Source organism: Colossoma macropomum, unplaced genomic scaffold, assembly GCF_904425465.1.
Source record: "Colossoma macropomum unplaced genomic scaffold, Colossoma_macropomum, whole genome shotgun sequence".
NCBI classification, from domain to species: Eukaryota; Metazoa; Chordata; class Actinopteri; order Characiformes; family Serrasalmidae; genus Colossoma; species Colossoma macropomum.
In genome coordinates, this window is record NW_023494802.1 from 14,820,208 (window position 1) to 14,838,574 (window position 18,367).

The window sequence follows — 18,367 nt, forward strand, 5'->3', positions numbered from 1 at the left end:
CAAGCTCTGTGTGATAATAAGGTGTCCACATACTTTTGGCCATACCGTGTACGTATAACTGCAGTGTTCATTAGTGCCGATTTAAAGCACTAGTTATTCAATAAAACCACCAGAAAACCACCCCATGGATACATCACTAATCCAGTATTCAGCCACACACTGTGACTGAACATATGTCTAGCATTACACTCACAAACTAGTAAACCCCTGACCGGTTTGTAGACTCAGTATCAGATGAATACACAACAGTACCAATGATATCCCTGCATGTTTATAATAAATAAAATAATCACATTTCCTAACATTTCTTCAATTATTTTGGCTCGGATGATCAGCAGGTATCAATCAAACTAAACGATGATCAGTAAGTTAATAACAAAACCGAACAAAACTAGCATAGTATGTAACAGCTTGTTTAAACTACAGTAACATTTGAATATAGAGCACAGATAAATATGTCCATGGATCTGTTCTTTATCCTCGCAAAGGTGCAAGAATGCTGGAGGAGGTCGGTTGTCGTATTCCATGCCTGAGAAAGTCTGTACTGAGTGTTGTGTTCACCTTCTGTGATTGATATTCTTCCAACTGGGTTTGTAACTTGTCTATTAGTCTTAAAATGGCTGTGATATTTATCAACTGCTACATTGGGGCAGAATTATTGGCCCTTTGTAAAGATGAGCAAAAAAGTTTTTTTTGTTCTGTTTTTTTTTTTTTTAAATATTTGCATTTATACCCAGTTTTTACTCAATGTACTCACGGCGAGTTCCCACCTGATAGATAGGTCTCCCCGACAACGTAAGTCAGCCACAGCATCTTTCTGAACTGCTGCTAATGCAACGTCACTGGACAACTCAATGCGCTTGGACTCCTGGCCACAGATGGCTATAATTTTGCCTTTCTAAAACATCTGATTTTTCCCATATTTTCAGCTGATTTTTTCACAGCCGTTTTTGCTCATCTTTACCAACAGCACCACTGTATCTGAGCTTGATACCTGCACATGTAAGCTGTTTTAAAACCAATTTCTCAATACAAATGTATACTTCAGTGCTAATTTGTAGTCACTGTTTACAGTTTTCAAAGTGTAATCCTGGTGTATATATATCATATGAAATCAATTTAAATAAAAAATATGATCTCATACCTTTACAGTTGTAAGGCTGTGAGTACACACTCATTTACACACACACACAAAACAAATGCAATTAAAAAAAATCTATTGATTGAAGACTTCTACCTATAAAGCAAAACAAACAAACAAACAAATGATTGCTTTGGTAATATTAAATTGACTATGCTAATGCTATTACTGTGTTTAGGTTATACAACACATAATAAATCAACAATAATTAGGGATGCACAATGGAATCATATTTTCTATCAGTATCTACAGATAAATGTGTAGAAACAAATGCAGACCTTACAGACATTTGAATTGGGCTGATATTTCACATTAATATTTGATGACTTGTTTATTTTACTCTGGAAGAGCAGAACGTTTAGATGATGCTGTGCTACTCCGCCAAAAAAGTCTTTATTTTACAGATTTCCCTGCATTTGTAACCCTGCAGAAATAAAGGTTATATTTCTCTGTAACGCTAATCCAGGTAGATGTCGTCCCAATTTCTACATTTAATAAATGTTTATGTATCGGTATTGATGGGTACAATCGTATGCAAAAGTCTGGACATGTTTTGTTGATTTTCTAAGTGAAAATAAGTTACACATCCTCTACAGGGAACATATTTTGCACATTTTTTGGCACAATTACTGTTCATTTGGTATATTTAACCTAAAATGAAACAAAAATGTGGCTCCTGAAAAAGTTATGGCACATTTTATAGTTTGTGTTAAATTTTTTTCCAATATGTTAAAATAAATTACAACCCCGTTTCCAAAAAAGTTGGGATGCTGTGCAAAAATACAATGATGAGCAAGTACAAAATAGTGCAAAGACAACATATCAAACAATAAAACTGAGAAATTTTGAATCTGATGCCAGGAACTCAATTCAAAAAAGTTAGGAAAGGCACATGTTTACCACTATGTTGCATCACCTCTTCTTTTAACAACACTCTGTAAGTGTTTGGGAACTAAATGCACCATATGTTTTTTAATTGGTGACAGGTCTGGGCTGCAGGCAGGCCAGTTTAGCACCCAGACTATTTTACTACAAAGTCATGCGTGCAGAATGTGGTTTGGCATTGTCTTGCTAAAATAAGCAAAATAAGCATCTGGATGGCAGCATATGTTGTTTCAAAACCTGATATCATTCCGCATTAATGGTGCCTTCACAGATGTGCAAGTCACTCGTGCCATGTGCACTAATACAGCTCAATACCATCACGGATACTGGCTTTTGAACTGTCCACCGATTACAAGCCGGATGGTCCCTCTCCTTTTTAGCCTGGAGAACGTGGCGTCCATGACTTCCAAAAAGATTTACACATTTTGATTCTTGGGACCACTGAACACTTTTTCTTGCCGCCTCAGTCCATCTTAAATGAGCTCAGGCCCAGAGAAGGCGGCAGTGTTTCTGGATCCTGCTTATATATGGCTTCTTCATTGCATTTTAGAGTTTTAACTCTGTATTTGTGGATGCAGCAACAAACAATGGTCTTTGGAAGTGTTCCTGAGCCCATGCAGTGATTTCCACTACAGAATCATGTCTGTTTTTAATGCAGTGCTGCCAGATCATGGCCAGCAAACACTGTGTTTTGGCCTTGTGCCTTGCATGCAGAGATATGCAGAAAAATGCCATGTTTAAGTTTGTTTACTGTAAAAGATGTGTTTACTTGTTTCCAGTGGTATAAAACTTTTGCCAACAACTTCATGTACACAAAAAGTACCGGATATCGGCATCAGCCTGCAATTTCCATATTGGTGTATCCCTAATGAGAATCAGTTGTTCTAATGCCAGTGGTCCTCAGGGCCCCAAACGGTCCATATTTTTGCTCTATCACTTTGCTCTGCAATTTAGGTTGGAGCAAAATCTGGACTGTCTTGTTTGTTATAAGCATTATGGTTAATGACAGTTAATTCAACAGTCTAGTGAAATAAACTGAATGTACCTACACACAACACTAAACAATACTGCAAATGGATACTGCATACCTGGGCTTGAGGTGAAGTGTGTGTTCAGATCTTTTCAGAAGTGAGGGGTCCGCCTTTCTGAACCTCCAGCATGATTGACTGCACCACCTCAGAAGTTGTGCCCTGACCCCCGAGGTCAGCTGTGTGCAACTGCCAAGACAGGAAGAATGGCTGAGATTTTAAAGCGGCAAGAACACTTGTGTGTAAAGTTATAAACCTGAAAAATTACAGCAATTATCTCCAGCAGTAAATAAAGCATAGTGTAAATTAACATGAATCATTTTTCACTTGAAGCTCATTGAAATAAGCACAGATGTTTTGTCAGTATTGTGAATTCAAAACTTTCAATCCACAGTAGAAGATCAAATGTTATATGATGAAAGTTATCGCTGCACGTAGGGTCTGTTTTGCAGAAAACAGTTCTTTACATTTTGGCCATTTTTGTCATTTGTGATGTTAAAGAGCCCCATCCTATGTTTTCTTTTATTCTATTTATATTTGTGTGGTTTTATGTACCAAATATTCATAATTCATTTTAAATGAGTAATTTCTACTAACATCACAAAAACAATTAATTTAAAGGTTGTTTTGGTTTTCACATACGGTCTGTATGGACTGGGGAGTGAATTTTGTGGTTTGAAACTGTGTTTTGTGATCAGAATCGGCCAAAATCGGAATTGGCATATTTTTGCTCAAAACACAAAATTAGCAATTAGCCAATTTATTATTTTAATTTTGGCTCATGCTGTTTCTGAATGTTGTTGTGACATGTATTTCAAAATGTAGTAGTGTAATTATGCATTACTCTTGGTGCCAAACAGCCAGTTGCCTCTTACTTTTGTTGTAGTACTTAATTTGATTCATATTATTTAAATAGGCAACAGATGTTTTATTTATAAACTAAACATGTTGTTTATATTGCAAGTTTGGCTAATAAAAGTACTGGAAATGTGCTGGTGCATTTCATCTGTTTATTTACCCACACAGTAAAGTATGGAACCATGCTTTTAATCCCTTAAATGGCCAGGTTCTGGCTTTGGGTCCAAACCTTTATTACACTGTTATGACCTAGGAATAACGCCAGTTTTAGTCTATGTAGTGATTGAATAATAGGCCTTATAAAATAAGTCTACATTTTTATGGGGTCAAAGTTGTCAAACACAGTTTCAGCCCCTCAGGAGTGTTAGTGAACATGAAAAGCGTCCCTGAAAATGACGTTCTTGTTTAAAATGCGTCAGAAAACATTCACGGACTTCAAACCTACAAAGGACGAAATCTGTATTTGTGTTGCTATAAAGAACACACTCCTGCTGGAATCCTGGACTGACATAATCCACCAAATATGCACAAAGAAATGAGGGCAAAAATAATCGGCTTAACTGCACTTCACACATCTTACACTGAAATAATAAGACCAGGGAAGCCTGAGATCGAGTTGTTGACCTATTCAGAGCATAAGAACATAATTACTTTCCAAACATCCTGATTAAGAGATTTTATGTTTGATCTTATAAAATTACTGCAGCTAGAAGTGTTTGTTATGATTCCCTGACAGAACCTTTATGTAAGTGTTCTCATTTACACCAAAAAGGCCCCACCCCATGGGGACAAACTCAGAATGGTTCCGCTAATCTCTTTCTAAAGTGCGTTCCATCATTTACAAGAATTTAACGAGAGCATTGATGCATGATGGTAATCGATAAGACAAAATCTTCTAAGGCTGTGAGAATGGGCTCAGTGCACTTAAATGAGATTAAGCAGAATAATGAGATTTGATCATACCCGAGTCTCTGAAAGCGTTTTGAGGATGGCTTTTCGAATCATGCTGGCGTAGTCATGAAGCCTAGGAAAGAAAAGGCAGGACAGATATAACTGCTCACCATGGATTACACAAAAGAACAAGGATTAATCCAGCAACTTGGAGAAAATATCTCCTGTATTCTGACCTAATGAGACCTCAAAGTCTCTCAACTGGCACAGCTGGAGGGGTAAAAGAATGAATGACATGGGTAGAATGTCTTAAATGAGGAAGCTGGTGAACATGAACATTTTTACATACCCTAAATGATCCAGCATCAGGCAGCTTGCCAGCAGGGTAGCAGTGGGGTTTGCAATGTTCTTGTTAGCAATGCTTTTCCCAGTGTTCCTCGTGGCCTGACAACACAAAGCACAAACACTAGGATGACTAAGTCCTTCGCTATGGGCATTTCTGCATTTCTCTTACGCTATACATGCACATCAATGTCATTTAAAGGGGAACTCCACCAATCTTGCAAAATTACTTAATCATTCAATGGTTTAGATGTAAACAAAATCATTCAGAATGGTTTGGTGTGAAACGCGCCTTTCTAGAGAAACTTACCAAGTCAGAATTGTTCACCATTATAGTACTAGGAACCAGATGTCCGAAGCATTTAACGGCTCTAAAAGCTACATCCTGTTAAGTTATTACACAAAATGGTCATAAATGCATTGCTTGATACCTGATACATCGTTTTGTGACAGTTTTGCTATAAAGTTTTGGTCTAAAACATATTTTTAATATAAACCATTACTCCAGGATTACTTCCTTGTTTCCTGTCAAAACCGCATTCTGAACTGAGATCAATGCGCGCAAGCTAACGTGCTTTTGTAGTTACTAGCCTGTAGCTACAGCCGTTCAACATGGCTAACATCGGTGTTGTATCCAATTCAGTTCCCCTTCAAATTCACGTTCCCTTTGACAAATCAGGTCCTCGGGCGTCGCATTCACTGGACAACAATGCCAAGCAACACTGGAACTACGGAAAGTGAAAAAAGGATTTATAAGTATGATTGTTTACTGTTTACTCATATTTAAAATTAATATTTATCATGGAATCACAATCGTGCCATGCTATCTTGGATGAATTTATATTGGGGATTGGGTGTAAACACGCGGCCGCTCAATCTTTTTTTTTAACCTTTTCGCTTTCTGTAGTTCCAGCATTGCTTGGCATTGTTTTCTGCTCAGTGAATGCGCCTCCTGAAGACCTGATTCATCAAAGCGAATGTGAATTCGAGGGGGGAACTGAATCGGATACGACACCGGCAGCAGCTTTTGTTTACAGTTTGTTTTTTACAGCTTTCTTACCTATTTTTGGAAGATGGCAAAGTGTGTGGAGGACTTCTGTTTTGGTCTGTTTCCAAAACGTCATAGGGCCAAATCGATTTGAACCAAAACAATACACAAAAGACTTGCAGCGGCTTGAAGAAGAGAGAGCAAACAAGGGGGAGAGAGAGAGAGAAAGAGAGAGAGAGAGAGAGAGAGAGAGAGAGAGAGAGAGAGAGCGAGAGAGAGAGAGACTGAACCTGCCGGCGCCGAAGCAAAAGAACCAAGGGCGAATGGAAATTGAAGGTTTCAACAACAAACTACTTGTTACTCTGCTCACCAGTTTATGGGGTAGGACAGTGAGGTGCAACTGTGATCTATCGCAGCTCCTCTGATCAATACCGTTACTCACATAAGCTCTGAGTTTTGCTGACACCATGTGACGCAACAACGCCAACCTAAACAACACAAACATGCAGGGCAGAGAGGTACATGCAGGGCGTTGTAAGGAAAAAAGTACCGAAAAAACATATTTTTCCAAATTTAGCACTATTTTACCATTATCAGCGTGACATATAAAACCTTATAAGACACTCCAGCAGCACTGCTGTGTCTGATTCACTCAGACCAGCACAACACACACTAACACACCACCACCACATAAGTGTTACTGCAGTGCTGAGAATGATCCACCACCCAAATAGTACCTGCTCTGTGAGGGTCCATCAGGGTCCTGACCACTGAAGAACAGGGTAAAAGGGGGCTAACAAAGTATGCAGAGAAACAGATGGACTACAGTCTGTAACTGTAGAACTACAAAGTGCACCTATATAGTAAGTGGAGCTGATAAAATGGACAATGAGCGTAGAAACAAGGATGTGGTCATAATGTTATGCCTGAATGGTGTAAGCTCACTGGTCATTTCGGATAGCAGATAAAATGGTAATATTTGTAGCATAGACATACGGACATCTGGTTCCTAGTACTACAATGGTGAACAATTTTGACTCTGTAAATTTCTCTAGAAAGTGTATTTCACACCAAACCACTCTGAATGATTTTGTTTACATCTAATTGTTGAATGATTAAGTAATTTTGCAAAATCGGTGGAGTTTTCCTTTAAGGGTGCACAATGTATAAGCAGACAAATTATTATTTGCCAATAGATGGGTAACTTAAATGACTATATTTCAGTTTGATAACGTAATTAATGCCAATAATTACAACTGATAATTTAGCATCCTACTGTAAGCTCATGAACATAAGAAAAGTGGGGCTTTGATTTCCTGTTCAATCAAGAACTGCTATACTGATAAGAGTCCACAGTTAAGACTCCTTACATTACAATCACATAACACTGAACTTGGCGTTGGATAAGATACTGTAACAAAATAATGTGAATGTGTACAATAATTGGAATGTCTATATCTCTGTCATGGGATCCATCTTTTACTTACTACACTTCATGTATGCATTATAATGTAAACGTGCCTTAAAATGTAAAACAAAAGCAAATTACTGGCAATTAGTATCAGTATTGGCCACAACTTGGTGTTAATTATCAGCCATTGCCCAAAATTTCTATCACGATTTATCCTTAATGTCAGTCTACAGGCTCTTGTACCAACTGTCTGTGCTTTACCGTCTCAAAGACAGCGTAGTCCTTGCCATAGTTGGCCCCCGGCACCAGGCCAGGACCACCAACGAGTCCGGCACACACGTTGCTCACCACGTTACCGTACAGGTTCGGCATCACCATCACATCAAACTGTTGGGGCTTGGAGACCAGCTGGACACACAGAAACAAAACTGTGTAATATACCAGAGATGTCAAACTGAGTTCCTCCTGGGACACAGCTCTGCAGAGATTAGTGTTTTCCCTCTTCTACCACTCCAAGGTCAACTCATGAACTCCTTGCTAATTAGGTAGATGTTTGGTGTCTAGAGCTGTGAGGCCAATGTAGCTAAAAGTACAAGAACCTTATATTATATTTCATACCACTTAACATCATGCAAACTACATACCTAAATCATCAAAAAACTCAAAATACTCCTACAAAACCATATAAAGGTATGTCACATAGATAAAACCAGCCCTCCTAAAGCCATGTAAAAGTCTGGATGCCCCAGGAAAAAATGAAGTGTTTTGTTCATTTTCAAAGTACAAAAATAACATATAATCTACAAAGAACACTTTTTTGCATATTTGAATATTCAGTAACACAACTACCTATTTGAAAAAACAATAAAACATAAAGTGTTGTCTGTGCCAAAGTTATTTTACTTACTGTTGAACATGTGCAAAGATGGCCACTGTCTAAACCAGAATGTACAAAAAATAAAGAGGAATGTCTTGCATTTTTCATCTCTTCCTCTCTCTGTTTTTTCACCAAGAATGAATCCTTCTGGCAGCCGATCCTCAAACTGTTCAATTTGACTTTATGTCAGTTTGGGTTCAGGATGAGTGTTGTTGGGGTCTCGCCCTGCCCTCAGTGCTGCTGGACAGCCAATCAGCATTTGTATCTCTGAACCCTTTCTCTGAGTCGCAACCTAAATATATATAGCTTTATAGTGCCTTGCTCCTGGTCATAATTGTGGTAGAGGCTCAAATGTGTTAATCTGACAGGTTACTGGAAAACTGAAAATGAGCTGTGTGTGACACTATATTAGCTAATATGCATATGCAGAGAGTATATAAACAAAATTATAGACAAATAATCATAATCAGCTTTCATATGGTGGGAAACAGATACCTGCATGGTGGTGTTGTCCACAATCATGTTGTCAAAAGTAATATCAGGATATCCCGCTGCCACCTCCTTACAGCACTGGAGGAAGAGGCCATCACCCAGCTTCCTGTGTGGAGCAGAGCAAAGATTAAATGACTCGAGTTCTGAACTGCTACCTGTAGGCTCATCCTATCAAATGATAAATAAACAGAACTGTACTTCATCAATATGGCATACAGGTTGTGTCTTAAGCCAGCATTTTGCTCATATATTGTGATTCAGAGTAAAAAAAAAATCAACCAAGGCAAAAAGAAAATAGTTATTACTATGGACAGACACTCACATGATGTTGGCCTTATGTACGGCCGTGACCCTGCGGCGACCTTTCTCTCTGGCTAGTTTGAAGGCGTACTCAGCAATCCGCAATGAGTTCACCCGAGTGATGATCTTCAGACTCTCCACCACTCCTGGGACATTCTGTAGAGGTCAACACGGTAAGTGCACATACACTGATCAGACATAACACTCATTGTCCATTTTATCAGCTCCACTTATTACGTAGGTGCACTTTGTAGTTCTACAGATACAGACTGTAGTCCATCTGTTTCTCTGCATACTTTCTTAGCCTCCTTTTACTCTGTTCTTCAGTGGTCAGGACCCCCATGGACCCTCACAGAGCAGGTACTATTTGGGTGGTGGATCATTCTCAGCACTGCAGTAACACATGTGGTGGTGGTGTGTTAGTGTGTGTTGTGCTGGTATGAGTGGATCAGACACAGCAGTGCTGCAGGAGTTTTTAAACACCTCAGTGTCACTGCCGGACTGAGAATAGTCCACCAAAAATATCCAGCCAACAGCGTCCTGTGGGCAGCGTCCTGTGACCACTGATAAAGGACTAGAGGATGACCAACACAAACTGCGCGCAGCAGATGAGCTATTGTCTCTGACTTTACATCTACAAGGTGGACTGACAAGGTAGCAGTGTCTAATAGAGTGGACAGCGAGTGGACAGTGTTTAAAAACTCCAGCAGCACTGCTGTGTCTGATCCACTCAGACCAGAGCAACACACACTAACACACCACCACCACATCAGTGTTACTGCAGTGCTGAGAATGATCCACCACCCAAATAGTACCTGCTCTGTGAGGGTCCATGGGGATCCTGACCACTGAAGAACAGGGTAAAAGGGGGCTAAGAAAGTATGCAGAGAAACAGATGGACTACAGTCTGTAACTGTAGAACTACAAAGTGCACCTATACAGTAAGTGAAGCTGATAAAATGGACAATGAGCGTAGAAACAAGGAGATGTTATGCCTTATCAGTGTATTTCTGTTACCCCTTACTGGTACTGTTTTCAATACAGGTCTTAATTTTAACAATATTCAAATTGCTGTTTGAATATTCATGTTTGTAAATGAACAGGAATATCCAGTTTCAAAATATTTTATATGGCTATAAATTAAAAACGAAAACACAGAAGATTCATGGTTTTTTATTGCATCTATCATTAGAGGTGATCTATACCTGACTGTTTGGTTGGTCTAGTGATTTCACTTTGCCTTTTCAGACATGAAAACCCATAAGAAAAGGGTGACAAGTTCAGAAATAATCCCCTGTATTAGGGTCCAGTGGCATCGGTCATAGGAGAAAGATGTGGTGATTCTGGTGCTCTCTAACTAAACTAAACTACAGGTGTAGTTGCTGTAAAAATGTCCAGTAAAAAAATGTAAAAAACTTAAACTTATTGTTTAAAAACTTGTTGCTTACCAAAAAGTCAAGGTGTACAATATTTAGAAAATGTCTCATTTCAAAACCCCATGGATGTCTGAGTAAGAGTGTGTGTTTATGTGTGTGCGAGACAGAAAACACACACCTCATGCTCCAAGCTGCTGTACTCTCCTTCAGTATTCTCTCTGATGATGATGATGTCTATGTCTTTGTGGCGGGTCTGGACTCCAGGCAAAGTCTGACAGTGCATTACATTAGCATACAGGTCCAGAGACGTGCTGAGACAAGAGAGAGGTTCCAACAAGGGACAGTCATGACATTGCATGGCATTCAAAGTTGAGTTAAGACCTGTTTCACATACACCACCATGACTCTTACAGCTTAGACACGCCAGCCATACATACAGAGTTCGCGCTGCACAATGGTACATCAAGCAAGATACAGCCATCCTCACAGTAAAAAAATAGCTGTTATAACTTTAAAAAGTAAGTAACTGGGCTGCCTTAACATTTTGAGTTAACTGAACTTATATTAGTAAGTCAACACAACAATTATCTGTTTTACGTTCTGTTAACTTTATTTGAAGCTAAATAAACCAAAAATTTAAAGCAGCCCAGTTACTAACTTTTATTAAAACCCTATTTTTGTAGTGCTTTTACCAAATGGATAAATAATCCAGTTACTTTTTTCCAATTCATATTATTCTTATAAGAGCACAGTATCCTTTAACCCTTGGTGGCTTCCTGACCAGTGATTGGGCAATTGTTTCATGCCTGGCAGACCTACTGAGAAATCTATGTAGTAGGAAAGGTTTAACTTGTATTTTGTTTGATAACAGTAATTTTTTTTAAAGTAAATTAAAATAATTAGTAATTTTTAAATCTTTGTTTGTTTCTGTTTTGTTTTCATTTGTTTTTTCATAGTAGGGATTTACAAATGTACAAATTTACAAAAATCCCAATTTGAAAGAGTGCAATTTTCAAATGGCAATAGCTGCGATTTGTCTCCTACATAATTCAATGTTGTCCTTAAGTGGGCAAATTTGTGTCTAATACTGTCTCTAATCTAATACTGCAGAGCTTGTGAACTGGCAGTCTGGAACACTCATTCAGCATTCAAGCCTCAAGACTGAAAAATGTGTGTGCTGGTTTTCTTGGCAAAAACAGGCTTGGAGCTTAATTTAAAGAAAATATTGGCATTTGAAATTTTGGTTTTCTTAATATGGGTCAATGAAATCGCAGTCAGATATTTTTGCCAAATTGTTGCCAAATGAAAAGCAAGATGTTCCACACTGCACCCGCCAGAGGTAATATATGTGAAACAAGCCTAATAACCAAGCTATTATTTGGTAATACTATTAAAATGCATATGGTTTGAACTGGTCATAGATTTCTGTCCTCGCAATGATTTATTTCCATTACAATTCTCTTAGATCAAGGTTTTTTTGTATGAATTATTTTTTTAAATACATTGAATACACAAATTCAGCTAGATGAAATATCTGGAATACAGACAGTTCAAAAAATATGTCAAGCTTTTTATTTTTATTTTTAAAATAGCCCTTATTTTTTAAATTTTTTGCCAAAAATGAGTGCACACTTTACTGACCACAATTACAACGAATCCTAATTTCGAAATCATTGCACCGCCACCTTCATTTTACACCCCTATAACACAGTAATACCGTAGCAAGTTGTTCCTGGATTTATGAGAGGGAGGAAGGTTGTGATTGGTCTCAATGTTTCCTGCAACAGAAATAAGAGTAAAATGCAGAACAGTAAGAAGTAAATCAGTTAAGTGCACATTTTCAGACTCGGACACACCCACAACACCCTTAAAAGCCACGATACCCACCCTTCAGCGCAACTCCATTGCGTCTGATAGCCGTGACAGCGTTATTAATCTCCTCCTCAGAAATAACCGATGAATCCACGGTCACCACCTCAAAATCCACAGGGACGCAGCAAAACCTGTGAAGACCCCAATCTGTCAAACAATTCAGATCACCCATGGCCCAAACTAAGACTCTTTTTTCTCTGCCTTTTTTCCTGACCTGAAGAGCTCTCGGGCATGATTCAGGAGTTCAGGTCCAATCCCATCTCCAGGAATCAGGGTCACCGTGTGCCGGCCTCCGTACTTAGCAGGAGGAGGCTGGTGTAGAGATAAGAGAGTTATTCACACGATAAAACCAGATCAGGTGGACAAATACATGCAGCATAACTAAAAACATTTCTAGTATTCATTTTGAAGCCTGAATTTGACCAATTTGTCCAGATTTAGATAACAGTAGGGGAGAGCGGGGCTGGTTGGCACAGTTTTCACTCTCTGCTGTATATCTCAGGTATCACATACATTAACCCTTGTGTGGTTACTCAATGGTCTGGTGAACCCAATGCATTATTGTTTAGATAATCAATACAGCCATAACAATTTATGTAAAAATACCAGATGTTTAAAATATCACAAGTGGCCAGAGTAGGGTTCTCCTTTCGCAGCTTTAACATACACACACACACACACACACACACACACACACACACACACACACTAACAGCAGGCCATGTAGGAGGAGAACAGAGTGAAGGACACAGCACCTCCACACTTTCATTCCCCGCAGGTTCACCCAACACCACATGTGTAATATAAATGTGTGGGGGGTGAACAGTGTGACGTCACTGAAAATGGGTTATTTTATATGTTCTCCACAGAAAATGAGCAAATGATGAGGAATCTAAGGTTGAAATAATAATAAATCACATCATTTTTCCCTTTGGTAAACATTGAAAATGAGTCCCACAGACTGAACAACACGCAAGGGTTAAATCCAACTAACAAGCTCAAATAAAAAGCTAAAAAGCAGATATTCTTAATGTCACAAGATATTTCCTGGAATTACTGCATAATATGGAGTTGGCTGGCAGGTTATGGGGATGGTTGGCACAATGTAAAAAGGCTAGTTTCAAAAAATGAGGCAATGGATAGAAATAATGAGAGCTTTCGACCAAACCATTAATACAACCATTCCATGACAACCATATGATGTTTTTGAATCAATTAATCATTAAGAATGTTTATTTTATTGTTGGCTTGGTGATGAAGTACTGCATGGGTGTGTTATTTAGTATGCTATCTAGTTTGTGTGCAGCATATAATATAAAATAATCTATGATTGTGATAACAGCCCTACTAGAGGGGGGCAATATTAAGATATTTTATCGTTGTTGTGATAAATTTTATCATGACAAACAATACACTCTTCTGAGTGTATTGTGGATAATCAAAACTCAAAGAACACTGACAAACTGACTGCGTGTTTCATTAAAAATAAAGTGTAATTAGTCCTGTTTGACTGAGTTTTTGTGTCTGTATGTCAAAATATTGTGATACATATGTCTCTGAGTGTCATAATATGATATTTGCCATACCGCCCACTCCTAAGCTCTACAATTCGGCAGAAAGACACGTGCCAACTAACCCCAAACACATCAAGACACAACTGTATTTATTTCATGTTAGTTTACTAGCATTATTTATCATTGGCTTTCAAAAAATATATCAAAATATAGCTGATTGCCACTAAAATTAATACATTTTTGAATCTTTTTCTTTAAAATATTTCTACAATGTATGTATTGAACTATATATATATATATATGTAAAACTTATTTTACGTAAAAATTAAAGGTTGTCTCCACTGTAACAGACGGTAACATCCAGGGTTTTTGACAAAATGGATAAATGTTGGTAAAGAAGGCATTTATTTGTAGCTTACATGTTTCTGGATGCTCCCCTCCCACAAGTTAATACTGTGTCAACCAACACCATTATATCTATGTCATACAGCATCAAAAACCACATAAGCAAGTCTACTTAACTGTGTAATGGTAAGTATAAGGCTCTATTACTTGTTAGCTACATTACCCTCATAGCTCTTAAACTAAAGAAGTACACTTCAGATGCAAAACATCTCGATTGACTGACTACATTAGTGGTAAGAAGAAAATTGTATACATTTAATTTTATGTCTGTAACAAACATTGTGTTGTTTTCAGGTGAAAGTTGGGCCTAAGCAGCTCATCTACATCAGAAGCCTCTCATCCACCACTGTATTCTTTAAAGGTGCATTGTGTAGGAGTTAAATAGTTTATTTCCACAAATGCACTTATGACACAGCAAGCAGTAATAAAACCCACACAAACACACACAGGCAAAAAGCTGACCTTATTTAATCAACAATAACAGTGGCCTCTGGAAACAACAAGCATTATATCATGGCCGATACTCAGTGCACCGTTATAATATAGTGGTATGATGCACTGCATAAAAACACAGTACTCACAATAGCCTGGCCATGGATGGATGACTGCATGATATTGGTGAGTAGGTGTGAATTGGAGGGAGAGAACAAGCGTGGTTAGTCAGGGAAAATGGCATCAAATGAGCCAGTGGTAGTATTTTTGCCAGTTCAAGCATGAGGTGATATCACTTAAAAACACTCACGGCGCATTTCAACCAATCTGTATCTGCAGCATCGGTAGCATAGGACTGACTGTCCTGCCTTTTCTAAGCTGAAGGAAATTACTGTCCCAGGTAGTCGACTGTGTGTGTTCAACCTACCAGAGATTAGGTTTAAAATGCTAGAGTTTTCCTTTAATTCCTCACTTGTCCACGCAAAAGGGACAGACAGGTATGCAGTGAAAAGGGGACGTCCACAGATTTTACATCAATTGCATGATTGAATCAATAAGATTTAAACAAAGTCATTCAGAGTAGTTTAATGCGGAATACTCTGTTCTAGAGAAACTTGGGAATTGTTCAAAGTGGTGGTGATAGGAACCAAACGTGTTTATGGTATTATGGTACATATGGTATTATGTCTTGGACACTGCTTTACGGTAGTTTTGTCAAGGTTTTGGCCTAAAATGTGCTTTTTTATCATTGCATGGCGGAGTTATACATGCATGATGTAATAAGGCAAAAATAGTCCTCAAAGGAAATTTATTTTTTTAGATTTACTACTATTTTACCATTATCAGCGTTATATAAGGCATGTGGGCTCACAGGTGGTCTTAGATAGTAAATAAAACGGCTATATTTGCACTCTACACTTGCCACCCCTGGTTCCTATCACCTCCACTGTAAAGAAATCCAAGTCATTAAGTTTCTGTGTTCCTGCTGGCGACATCCCATATAAATAAAAATAACACGCGGCCACGTCTTATTAACGTGTGGAAATGAGATCCTAATGCTAGGCCACGACTTAGTAAGGTGTGGGAATGAGATAATTAAGTCGTGGCCATGACTTAGTAAAGTGTGGGAACGACTTAGTAAGGCATGATCTCGTTCCCATACCTTGCTAAGTTGTGGCCACGACTTAGTAAGGTGAGGGAATGAGATAATTAAGTCATGGCCATGACTTAGTAAAGTGTGGGAAAGACTTAGTAAGGCATGATCTCGTTCCCACGCCTTGCTAAGTTGTGGCCACAACTTAGTAAGGTGTGGGAATGAGATAATTAAGTCGTGGCCATGACTTAGTAAAGTGTGGGAACAACTTAGTAAGGCATGATCTCGTTCCCATGCCTTGCTAAGTCGTGGCCACAACTTAGTAAGGTGAGGGAATGAGATAATTAAGTCTTGGCTACAACTTAGTAAGGTGTGGGAACGAGATCATGCCTTACTCAGTCGTGGCCATGCATTAGGATCTCATTCCCATGCCTTACTAAGTTGTGGTCACGCATTATTTTTATCTAAACAGGATGTCACCAGCGGGGTTCCGTATCCCTGCAATTGAAGATAACACATCAAACCACTCTGAATGACTTTTTGCATCTCAACCACTGAATTACACAGAAAATTTTAAAAATATCAGTGGAATTCCCCTTTAATGATCCTTAAGAAGCTTTTATTTGTTTTTGTGTGTTAGGGCAAGAGGTGATACGCTTGTTCTGTGAAGAGGGGTGACATTACAAGGGTGATGACGAGAGGCATAATAAGGTACTGACAGTGACAACTGCACAATGAAATTATATAGGAAGGAGCTGAGTCGGCTTTCAGGACAGAGGTTAAGTGTAGCCTCAGACGAAACTGGCCCTGCAGATCCAATAATGGTTTCCCTGCACAATTTAGGGCTGTGCTTAATTCAATTTGCATCCAGAAAACAGGCCCAATAACATAAACCAACTCATTGAAAAGTGAAAACAATTAGATTTAACCCTTTTTTTCCTCTGAACAGGACTTACAGTGTATGAGGACTTCTCTCTCCTAGTGCATATGACTGGTCTCATCACCTGCCAGAGATCACAGAGACAAAACATGAGAAGTTATTCATGAGTTATGAGTGGATTTTGCTGGGACCTGGGCGATGACGGTACAGTAAATCGTACAGTAATGCCTAAAATGACCATATGCACCAAATTTGCAGCCAATATAAGAGAACCTAAAAGAAGCTGTTCAGCTTTTTGGACATACAGAGTAAGTAGCTAGCCGGCTAAGTGTCAGTGACCTTGCACACAGCTGCATTATGGGGACACGCAGGGTAACGAATATGGTCAGATATTCATGCCGCGCTGTCGAGCACGTAGCTACACTTGCTGTAGCGCGAAAATAAGACGTCAAATGTTGCAGTGCTCTTCTACCGAAGCGTTAGAAAAGCCTTACACTGACCGTGCTGCCCTTTAGTCCGGTCCATGGCTGCAGTATCTTGGGGAGCGACAGGACTGACCTGGCAGCTGACATTTTGCATCCGAATGTATGAATAACAGCTCTTCACTGACTCTGTCCTTCGGTAGGCCTGACTAACCCGAGAAACCCCGGCACATTACAAGCGCTGTTTTCAGGCTCCGCAGAGGGAAAATCCTTGTGGAATATTTTGGCTTTGGCCATGTCCTTCACATTAGTGCCACCTGCTGTCAGGGTTGGGCTATTGATGGCGTTTTTATTATAAACGGAAAGGGGAATTCCAGCGATTTTTCAAAATTTCAGCATGGTTCTCTTGCCAAGATGTAAACCATGGAAGCCCGTTTTCGCTACTGGAAAAAATTAAATAGACATTTAGTAAGTCAAAATAATAAAAATTTCCATAATTCCGACTTATTATGCCATAGCATCTCATTATTATCACTGGCTATCTCTTAATAATGAGTACGCATAATAAGTCATTATTATGAGACACCAAGTCATAATTACATGACTTAGTGTCTCATAATCATGAGAATTTTTTTCTCATGATTATGAGAAAGTAAGTCATAATCGTGAAATACTAAGTCGTATTTATGAAAAAGTAAGTCACAATTATGAGATACTAAGCCATTATTTTGACAGGTCGTTGTTATGAGATGCTAAGTCATTACTATGAAATACTAAGTCCCGATTACCACATAGCAAGTCATAATTATAAGATATTAAGTCGTAATTATAAGATTTTAAGTTATAAATATGAGCTCTTAAGTCACATTTGTGAGATTGAATCCCATTATTATGAGATACTAAGTCGTAATTATGAAATGCTTAGTCGAATTATAAGCAATAATTATGGAAAACTTTCCTATTATGAATAACTAAATGACTGTCTTACATTGTAAACAGAGTCATCCAGAGCAGTTTGACATAAAATGCTTTATTCTAGAGAAACTACAAATCTAAAATGTTCAGTTTTGTGAATTAGACATCACAGGCGTCTAAATGCCTCTAAAACCTACATTAGCTAAGATATTGTTTTTTTATATAGATCTCAACGACTCAACTAA

At 38.5% G+C, this 18,367-nt stretch overlaps 1 protein-coding gene across 2 annotated transcripts; it reads right to left on the reverse strand.

Moving 5' to 3' along the window:
* Nucleotides 1-255: 255 nt before the first annotated feature.
* Nucleotides 256-17,680, reverse strand: LOC118822398 (isocitrate dehydrogenase [NAD] subunit gamma, mitochondrial-like). 2 transcript variants are annotated; one of them, XM_036591428.1, is made up of 13 exons: nt 17,280-17,680; nt 16,862-16,909; nt 12,676-12,773; nt 12,477-12,592; nt 12,307-12,367; nt 10,768-10,900; nt 9,236-9,369; nt 8,917-9,019; nt 7,806-7,952; nt 5,153-5,247; nt 4,876-4,936; nt 3,115-3,243; nt 256-1,237 (listed from the first exon to the last, which is right to left on the reverse strand). In XM_036591428.1, exons 1-12 carry the CDS (start codon nt 17,355-17,357, stop codon nt 3,139-3,141), a joined length of 1,179 nt encoding a protein of 392 aa, XP_036447321.1. In that variant the 5' UTR covers nt 17,358-17,680; the 3' UTR covers nt 256-1,237; nt 3,115-3,138. The 2 variants fall into 2 exon arrangements, with proteins under 2 accessions (XP_036447321.1, XP_036447322.1); XM_036591429.1 differs by lacking the exon at nt 256-1,237 and having other exon boundaries at nt 3,139-3,243; nt 17,286-17,676.
* Between the last annotated feature and the right edge of the window lie 687 nt (nt 17,681-18,367).